Source organism: Colletotrichum truncatum (genome assembly GCF_014235925.2).
Source record: "Colletotrichum truncatum strain CMES1059 chromosome Unknown Contig_0007, whole genome shotgun sequence".
NCBI classification, from domain to species: Eukaryota; Fungi; Ascomycota; class Sordariomycetes; order Glomerellales; family Glomerellaceae; genus Colletotrichum; species Colletotrichum truncatum.
The window spans coordinates 2,017,986-2,027,815 of NW_027222404.1; the positions used below are offsets into that span (position 1 = coordinate 2,017,986).

Here is a 9,830-nt window from a genome sequence, read left to right on the forward strand (position 1 = left end):
AGTTGACCTTAGTTTGAAGCCCAGTCCAGTCTACAGCCCACAGTTCCAGTAGCAACAGGCCGAGCCGATAGAGGCGTTGTGCAGTAATGACCAGGGCAGGGAAACCTGCACAAGCTCCAGGAGCCGACGCAAGAGTGGCGGCTATCGACAAGGGGCAGCTGAGGTTCAGGACTGGTGAGAGTCATCGTGGATGCGCGGCCTAGGCTGTTTTAGCGCGTCGATCCGCGGTCAAGTGGCCCTCATCGTAGACATACCAAACCATCCCCCATATCTGTGTCCGTGTCCGTTCCTTGAACAGTGAGAGAACTTTGGTGAGGTGATGCATGCCATAGGAGACTTCAATCCGATGTTCCGTTTACTAAGGCATATGTGCTCCTTCGTTAAAGCCAACCACTTCTATATAAGCATTCAACAGGCGTTTCCACTCACCTCAGCCAAAGGTGAGATGTATTTACAAACAAAAATATGGCAAGCTACCTTGGATGCGCCGCAGGCCAATACCCCGACAGACAACGGGGGTTTTGGAAATGCGGACTGGGGACCCTGGGCACTGCACTACGTAGTAGTATTTTCTCTTCTGATAGCTCACTGAACCTGACCCGCCCTTAAGGACATTTTCCTCCGGCCAGTAGTGCTGGTACGAAGCACGGTGCGCTGGTCAATCCAAGTGCCTGTCTGAGCTAGAACTGGGGCGAATAGCAGGAAGGTATGTACCCAGCTGTGCCAGCTTGCCAGCCCAGCAGCAGCTCTTCTGGTGCAAACTCCTGGTCACACTCACAAGCCAACATTCGGATCAAAAATGCGTAGTTCCTTCGACCAGTAAATCGAGGTAGCTGTGTTGAGGGGGGGGGGGGGTAACGATCTCAGGACAGACAGGGTCCGACCAACAATTTTAGTACGCCGGCCAAAACACCAACTACAAACGACCAAGACAAGACGTACTCAATTCTGTCGGATTCCAAAAGACAGGTTAATTCCCCATCATTTCCGAGCACCACCCAAGCAAGCAGAGGTCTTGCAGACCTAGTCTGGGCATGGGCGTGGGGCCTGATGAACGTTGGTATACATACCGACAAGTCTTAATCATGGTATTCGCTGCGTTGCCTTGCCTTGCTCGGTTTGTACAAAGCAGGGTCATTCCCAGATACTCAAACATGGTGATCTTTTAACGTGGGGTCCAGATGTGTAATGGTTGTCATCCGTGACACCGAACAGTCTTTGCACATGTGGTCCGGCCAATATGGGACATTCCTGCAGGGAAAAGAGTCTCGGTAACAATATTCGTACAGGACTGAACTGTCATCCACAAACAAGAAAAATCGCCCTCCCCAATGGCAAAACCATAAGGACTATGATGAAAATCCGATTAGGGAAGCGGCCATGACGGACATCCGGCTTGAGAGCCAAGGCATCCTGTGCTGTGGGCGGCAATTGCCCGAAGCGATGGACCCCAAAGCCCGTATTGACGCTCGCTCCGCAGAGTCCCGAACTAAGGGTGCAGATCAGGTATCGAATGTTGCGGGCCACAGGTTCAAGCAGACGACAGAAACAATGGAATCACCCTGCACGAGGGGAAAGGGTTGGATGGAGCTGAGCATGGCACGCCTGCCCGCCACCTTCGAAGAAGTACAGCGCCATCAGAACTACTAGTGGAGACAAAGACAACTAAAGGAGAATTAAACGAAACTTGATTTGAATCGTGTCCTGTGCGGTTGCCTTCCCAGCAGTGCCCTGGCAAGAAATTACACTACTCTTTTCCCAGGCGCCACGGAGCTTGCACCAATGGGGATAACGTATCCGGCTGGCTGGTTTTGGGCGAGAGAGATGGAGTGAGGGCACCCAGGTGACAAAAGTAAAATTATAAAATGACACAATTTTAGGTGTTGGCTAGAAAACCAGGCGGAAGCCACCGCCATTGCTGATTGCTGTTGGTGTTTGGTTTCGTTTGCCGTCTCATGTCTGCTCACCACTTCATATACCCTCACCAGCTCTGACTCTGTTATGCTCTGTCTTCCCGCATTAGCTCTTTACGAATGCGAGATCGAGATTCGATAGTTCCCAGGTATTGATGTTTAAAAAAAAAAAAAAAAACGGTTGTAGCCCGCGCACTGCCCGCACTAAACAACAGATGCTGCTCTGTGGAACCACAAAAACCCAGTCATCCTGGATTCAACGCCTGATATCATATCGGTTCCGTCCTTCTATACATGACACCGATACAGCTGCATGGTAAAAACAGGGGCGGGGCCTCAACCCCTCCATCCATGGTGGCGGCGGTTGATTTGGCTGGCGAGGACAGATGAGCTTGTGCTCACGAAGCGAATGGGATTTTTAAAATGCCCATGCTTCTTCGATGGGTTGTGCAATTGTTGATCCCTGCTTTAGTGAGGAGAAGGCCGATACCTCAAGTGGGTACTGGTAACCTCGGGATAATGTACTCAACTGGGGGTGAGGTTCCTTGCTTTCGCGGGCAGGCTGGAAGGTTCATGCGAAGCGATGCGAATCGGCCCTACCACCACAACATAGCACTCCCCAAGCATAGGTGCTGCAGCCCTGAACGCTGTGGTACAGAGAATAAGGCTTAACCAGATACTACGGGGTGCCACACCTGCCAACACCACCTATTCTGTCGGTAACCTCGACTCAGCTGACCGGCCCGTCGCATCTTTCTATCACTTGCATATCCCACGGCTCAAGGCCAGCCATGCGCGAGCCAAGCGCGAGCCACCTATCCTCTTGGGCTTCTCCACTAGGTTTGCTCCTTCACCAGCCGAATCCCATCTCAGACCAAGAGGAAATGGTGAAGCTAGGGCACCTTGGAAAACAAGGGTACGCAGCAGCATTGTGTATCCGTAGCTTCTGTAAACTACTGGTGTACGTAGCACCTCATCTCCGTCGTGTTGTGGGTGCTTCCACAAGCTGCCCCCTCCCCCCACCCCAGAAAAACAGGAAATCATGTCGTCATCAAGGCTCGTGCCCTCTGCAGCAGAATCCCTCCCTCCAAACAAGCCCATTCCCTCCCACCGCCACATCTCCTCGTACAAAGCCCATGGATTGGTAGCTGTTGTCACCACTGAATGTGGACCATAGCTGTCTGTGGCGCTGATGTGAGACGAGATGTGGCTGCTCTGCCCCCTACATGTCCAAGACCTGTTGACGTCTTTCGTACCACGAAGTACGCAAACATCATCAAGCGCCACCGCCACGGATTTGTCATCGCCTTATGAAGCACGACGTCAGGCCACCCTTCAAACCTCAAATCGCTCCAAATGAACGTGCCTGCCGGCAAAGTGCCGACTCTTGTCAGTGAAGACTCGCCACCGATCAGCATGCGGCTGGAGTGCTTCGCCTGGAGACTGCGGCGCGTCGTGTCGTGTACTACTAACTCGCATGCCCTAACATTCCAATTCCAACTTGTTGATTGCTCTATCGAAATTTACATTGTTGGAGCTATGCATGCACTGTGATCAAACGCTGATAAGCCAGAGATTTATGAGATTGTTTCGGTCAATTATAACCCAGTGTTCAAATGTCTCAATAACATTTCCAGATTTGATACAAAATCACTGCTAGTTTCTAAGAAAACAAGAAATGTTGCCAGATGGGCCAGGGCAAGCCGGATTATCAGCCTCGGCGTTGCAAACGTGGCGCATTCTACAATTTTCCCTTTATGGTTCTCTCCTCGCGGCTCTTCTGTGCGCTTCTGAGAAGCGCATAGAGGCTTTGTAGTCGTGGCATCTCTACCCCATGAGCCCGCGCTATTCTCACCGGATTGCCGAGAATCACCTCGAGCTCCAGGGGCCTGCCAGCTTCCCAATCCAGCAGCATACTCGGCCTGGCTCCAGTGTTCCTTTCTGTGCTTTTGACAATCCGATCCGGCTTGGCCAGATCATCCGGAAATTTGCGGCCCAAGATTTTGGGCACCGCTGCCCTGATCTCGTTCATGACACCTACTACATGCTCTCGCAGTTCCGGGTCTGTCACCATATCAGCGTTGCCCCTACCGCCGCTGAGCACTGCACTCGGGTTGAAGGCCGCGTTGATGCAGAGCTTATGCCATCGCACCGTTTGCAGCCCAACCTCGTCGTGCGGCTCTATATCGCGTATATCACCCCAGCCAGGCCCCCACCACTTGCAGAGATTCTCAACAGCCCGCGTACCTAACTGGCCGAGTTCAATATCGCCTGTACCGAGACCGTTCGTATGCGGACCGATGCTAACTCTAGTCCAGCGATTCTGTCGGATCACGCCAGGGGACGTCTGCTCCGCGCTAACAACCGTCACGGCGCTTACGATGGGGTTTTTGGGGAATCGTTTACGGAACGGTTCTTCAACCCCGACGCCGTTCTGTATCAGTACTATACAGGACGCGGGACTTATAAGAGGAGCAATCATGGCGGAGTCATCGGAGCGGTCCGGCAGCGCCTTCGTCGTCACGAAAACATAGTCCCACTGGGACGTCGATCCTGCCCGGTTCAATGCCGCTGCAGCCTCGACAGACGGAAAGGCTGTTTGAGGCGTGAAAACGTAGTCTCCGAAAGAATGGGTTTGCAACTTCACGCCGGACTCGTTAATAGCTTTGTAGTTCGACCTTGCAACCAGTGAGACGTGTATGTTGCGGTCAGGCTGTTAAACCAGTCAGCAAAACTGTGCATACATTTCTTCAAGATCGCGAGGGGATTCACGTGGTGTAGACGGGAGGCATAAAAACAGCCGACGGCGCCAGCTCCGATGAAAATAATATTCACAGCACTGTTGCAGAGGCGTCAGCATTGGCTTTGGTCTGCGAGTGACGGCGCAACCTCTGGAGGTTATGTTAGGGGTCAGGCGTACCTGTCGCTGGACTTCTCAGCTTTTGAGGCCATTCGTCCTGCCTTGGATTTGGATGGATAAAATGATGCAGGTCCTCGTCGACTTGTTAGGGGTAAAGTGTATTATACTGTGCTTGGTATGCTTGTGATCGTTTATCGGTCGCACCTCGACTTGACCGAGGTCTAGCTGTTCCGCCCTGATGCGGCACAAGGAGAGCCGTTACGCCCCACATTGGATGTCGCCATCATGAACATGGTGACAGCTGGCACCAGATGACCAACTACGGACATTGAGTGGTGTTCATACATTTACCAGTCAAGATATATTTGTAAAGGTTGCCATGCTCCAGTCTAACAATACCTACATGCAATCTTAGATACTTTTATTTCCAATATTAATAATCCCAGCATATATGTATATTGCCATGATACTCAGCTTACGGCTCGTATGACGGTAATTTACGCGTCGCTTCATCGTTGGATAGCCAGACAATATATGTCTACAATTCCTGGACCTGGATTCTGAAGCATGCAACCAGTCTTCATGTCTTCTTCTTGCTATTATAGGTGCCTTGGTGGGCCTTTACTTATTTTGGGGCAGTTTCAGTAGTGATGACATGTTTTATGATGAATGATACAACGATCGACTAGACAATAGCCGAGTCGTTATGTGAGGTTCTCTTCAAACCAGCTCCAGAAGATGGACTTCTTACCGCGTTTCAATGGTGATTCTGTCATCATACTCCTCTATACACTTATGCACATGTGAATAAATACATACATGGCTCTGCTACTCCCAGTGATTGCAACACATGTTTCTTGACTTGCGATAGAAGGTTGAACTGACTACATGTCCTTGGCTCAATCGGAGATGGTAATGCTTGGTCACTTCCTCGTCAAAACCTCGCATCGGGAACTCGGCACAGTGGTCTTCGGAATGAACAATCCAGACAGTAAAACAGTTCCAAGGCACTTCTCTGTGAGAATTTAGGCTAAACTATCCGCTAGTCTCAATGATTCGAGACATTATGTCAATCGGCTCACTGCCGCGTCACAAAGCCTCTTCGTCACAACAATTGAGTTGTAGGCAACACTCTCTCTCCTAGACACAACTTAAGGGTATATTCATCATTCCATGGCTTATTTCAGTATAACAAAAAGGTGTAGTGGGGACTCTTTAGTAAGTTCCTGAGAATCCGTTGTATCCAAGAAAAGATCGCAGGCGGGAAGGCACGTCGTCTAACGTGGTCTTTTGAAAGGTTTCTGTTTTACAGGTGGCACAGTAAGAACCATCCTGCTAACAGAAGAGTCCAATGTCCTCACACATAGAGATCAATGGGTCAAGGTCCCCGTGAAATGAATCAGTTCAGGTTCGTGATACTCCCATACCACACCGAGCCCTTGGTATTGTAAACGTCATCATATCAAGTTCGAGAAAGATATTGACCAAAAAGCGAAGTTGAAACCTAGTGTCTCTAATAAACATGTGCTTCGGAGACAGGGACTAGCTCATACACATCTCCAGCCTGTTTAACGTGAACTCAGGGGCAAGTAGATCTCGTCGGCTGCCATAAAAAAACACCTATAGTTAGATCCAATGGAATATACATCAAAAGCCAAACATGATGCTCGCTACAATGAATGTGCTGCGTTTGTGGTATATGCCTACGTCCTATCATTCAGTTCCCCAGGACTGTGGACCAGTGACCAATATTTCGATAACATGGCTTAATGACTATTAGTTCACATACTTTGTTACATTATAACTCATTACCACGCAATGCCATACTGCATTCTAACTTTGGAAGGTTCATCAAACATGGCATATTGCACGCCGGCAAAGGCAGGCCTGTTCCAGGAGGCTTGGAACGCGGTCCCTGAGCATAGACGACTGAAACGCAGGATTATAAATACCTTGACATCCAATATGTATTTCAGTGTTATCTTATGAATATCATTAGCGAAGCGCATCAAACTGAAATTACTTTCTTCGAGTACAAATCGTTGGCCATCGACGGCGGGTATCATAAAACTGGAAACCAGATGCGCTTGGCTGGATGAATCATGGGCCATGAACCACCTGCAAATAGGAAGTGTTGGTCGCCCCAATGCTACAAGCCCGTGATTTCAGAACAGTCATTGTACCTACTCAAAGTCCTATCTTGGGCCGGAAGTAAGCAAGTGTAATGAAGCATGAGAAACTACATATCTTGGGTAGTGTCGGATATTGACACCGACCAATTACTTGCCCGAACCATTTTGCATATCTCAACTTATGCCTAGTCTCAGACCAACCGTTTTCAGAATTATCCGTTACCTGGGCTGCTTGAACGTTATTGTAGCAAGAAAAAAAAGTGACTCTGACCAAGGGTTTCGATTGTCAACACCAGACTAAGAAGTTTCGTCCTGGACTTGTGTTGTCTGGGCGGCACTGCCGGATTAGGACTTGCCGGGGTTTGACGAGGTTGAGTGCTACAGACTTCCTTTCCTGGCTATACCGTCCGTACACCTAGGGCACGGGGCTGGGGCTGGGACTAAAAGTGGAGGGTATGGTCAAGGCGACCATTGGGGGGGGGATAACCTGACCAATTACCCACTTATTTAAATGAATTATGGGTCTATCTGACCAATTTTATGATTGGCTGTATTGAGGTGAAGTGGGTCCACCTGACCATGGAATTTTTAATCGGTCAGGTGCACGGACCAGTTACTGATTGCGTCCCACTACTGATTAGGGTGCATACCCCATATTAATATTTAAATCCCTATTCTATTCTGATTCTCTTCCTTTTCCCTCCGTAACCCTTTCAAATCGTATGCGCCCCCCCCCCCCCCCTGGCGCACCGATTCCTAATTACTTCCGAATCAGTTCAGAAATCCGACATCATGCCTTCATACAAGGATTCTGTAAGTACAATGGAATCGGTTTAGGATCGATTCAGAACTGATTCAGAATCAGGACGATTACAAGACCTACAAAGAAGGTCTTCTCCAGGGCGGCAAGAACCACCGCATGGAGGATCTTCCTCCCTTCGAGTTCAACGAGGTAAGTGATTCAGAAGCGATTCCACATGATTCTCAATCGATCCGGAATCCTTTTGGAACCCATTCTGAATCGATTCTGCAACAGATCAACTTCGCCGAAATGCGTCGCGCCGCCGGCTTCCCTGCCAAGGGCAAGTGCACCTACTGCACCACTGCCCGCAATGCTAGTAAGTTTAGAATCAGTCTTGAAGCAGTTCAGAACTAATTACGAATCGATTCAGAATGTCCTCCCGCCCTTCGCGATCAGGAATGTGAGGTCTGGGCCCGCTTTGAGGATGATGAAGAAGATGAGGCCTGAATCAATTCAGGATCGGTTTGGAACCAGTTTGGGACTTCTTTCGGGACCGATTTGGAACCGCTTTAGAATCAATTCTTTATAGATACCCGGGGCGTTCGGTTTTTAAGCTTTTTTTTAAAAAAAGCATTTCTAAATCAATACAGAAATGATTTAGAATCGATTCTCTACCTATCCTATATGCTATCAAAGTCCTAACCTTCTCCGCCGCTCTGCTAACTCTAGTTCCTTTTCTTGTAGTTCAAGCTTCTGTTTTTCAACTAGAAGTTTTCTTGCTTCTAATTCTAATCGCTTTTCTTCTAATTCTAGACTTTGCTTCTGTAAGTCAAAGTCATCTTGTTGTCCCTGTCTGATTTCGTTTCTTAAGTTAGAAATAGATGTTCTTTGGAGAGTATTTGACCTAATAACCCCAGAAGATGAAGCATGGGAAAGACGAGGGGATCGATTCCGAATCGCTTCTGAAAGACTTCGGGATCGATTCGGAATTGAGGATGGACTTCTTGAATTAGTACCCCTTGAGGGACTAGACGTAAAGAGTCGGGTTGATAAAAGCCTTTCAACACGTTCATTATCTAGTTGCTCACGGGATTCCCTCTGGCGTTGGCGTTTAAGTTCTAAAATAATTTAGAAATAATTATTAATAAATATTAAAGTATTTTTAACTTACGTAAACGGCTTGCAGCTGTATTATAACGGCTAATAATAGAAACATCTTTCCAGGAAAGCCGGATTCCTAGTGTTGTAAACACTGTATCCTGCTCTAAAAGATGGCGATCGTATTCTGCACATCTAAGTACTTTTGAATTAGTTCTCAACGCATTCCAAACCAATTCCGAATCAATTCAGAAGGGATTCCAAACTTACTTCTGGATACATAAAGGACTCCATTCTCACTTGTTTCTGGATATTCTATAAATGTAGGTAGAAAGATTACTTTTTGAGCAAGTACATGAACATCCCTGAGGCTATTATGCCCAGAACGGGTTGCCTCTGATGAAACAAGTGTTGGAGGTATTTCTGAATCGGTTTCGAGTTGATCCTGAATCGATTTAGAACTAATTCCAAAGTCGTTCTCATATATCCCTACCTCCTCATTTACTGGTAAGCCAGACTGGGCCTGGGCTGGTAGTTGATAGTAAAGATTTAAGTCTTCTTCAGCTTCTGCATCAAGACTAGTAGGTTCTAATAGAGGACTTATTCCCTCTAGGCGAGGGAAGAGATTTTCAATCGATTGAAGAGCCATTGTAAATCGATTCGGAACGGATTTGGAAGCGTTTAAATGTCGTATGTTCTTACAAAAAGTATGTCAAGGGTGAGGTTTCAAACCGCGCTAAGGAATTTCAACCTGACCATAGCTAACTAGCTGACCATGGTCAGCTGATCTCAGGGTAGCCCCACAAATCACAAAATAAGTGGGTAATTGGTCAGGTTATCCCCCCCCCCAATGGTCGCCTTGACCACACCCTCCTAAAAGTGTGGAGTAAGGGACACCTCAGCCAAACGAGACGGGGATCAAACTGACCCTAGCATTGGTGGGGTACGCGCTTTCTTCCTCAGATTCCAGTTACGTCTTTTCGAGATTGGCATCCCAAGAGCCAGGCGACTTATTTCCAAGCTTCAACCGAAATGCCACCCACGTAGAGGACAAGCCGTTCACGCTTCAGCGGGAGAAATAGACG

The 9,830-nt window shown here is 48.3% G+C and overlaps 4 protein-coding genes across 4 annotated transcripts; 2 read left to right on the forward strand and 2 right to left on the reverse strand.

Moving 5' to 3' along the window:
* Positions 1–8: 8 nt before the first annotated feature.
* On the reverse strand, positions 9–185 carry CTRU02_210987 (uncharacterized protein; the record flags this gene model as incomplete). Its single annotated transcript, XM_036721772.1, has 1 exon — positions 9–185. The coding sequence occupies one exon, from the start codon at positions 183–185 to the stop codon at positions 9–11; it is 177 nt and encodes a 58-aa protein (XP_036586144.1).
* Positions 186–1,380: 1,195 nt separating this feature from the next.
* On the forward strand, positions 1,381–1,650 carry CTRU02_210988 (uncharacterized protein; the record flags this gene model as incomplete). The annotated part of the gene is made up of 1 exon (XM_070205560.1): positions 1,381–1,650. One exon carries the CDS (start codon positions 1,381–1,383, stop codon positions 1,648–1,650), a length of 270 nt encoding a protein of 89 aa, XP_070060803.1.
* Positions 1,651–3,654: 2,004 nt separating this feature from the next.
* CTRU02_210989 (putative 2-dehydropantoate 2-reductase) lies at positions 3,655–4,865 on the reverse strand (the record flags this gene model as incomplete). The annotated part of the gene is made up of 3 exons (XM_036721771.1): positions 3,655–4,626; positions 4,686–4,752; positions 4,834–4,865. The coding sequence occupies 3 exons, from the start codon at positions 4,863–4,865 to the stop codon at positions 3,655–3,657; spliced, it is 1,071 nt and encodes a 356-aa protein (XP_036586143.1).
* Positions 4,866–7,697: 2,832 nt separating this feature from the next.
* CTRU02_210990 (uncharacterized protein) lies at positions 7,698–8,154 on the forward strand (the record flags this gene model as incomplete). Its single annotated transcript, XM_036721770.1, has 4 exons — positions 7,698–7,718; positions 7,771–7,857; positions 7,942–8,023; positions 8,078–8,154. 4 exons carry the CDS (start codon positions 7,698–7,700, stop codon positions 8,152–8,154), a joined length of 267 nt encoding a protein of 88 aa, XP_036586142.1.
* Positions 8,155–9,830: the final 1,676 nt, after the last annotated feature.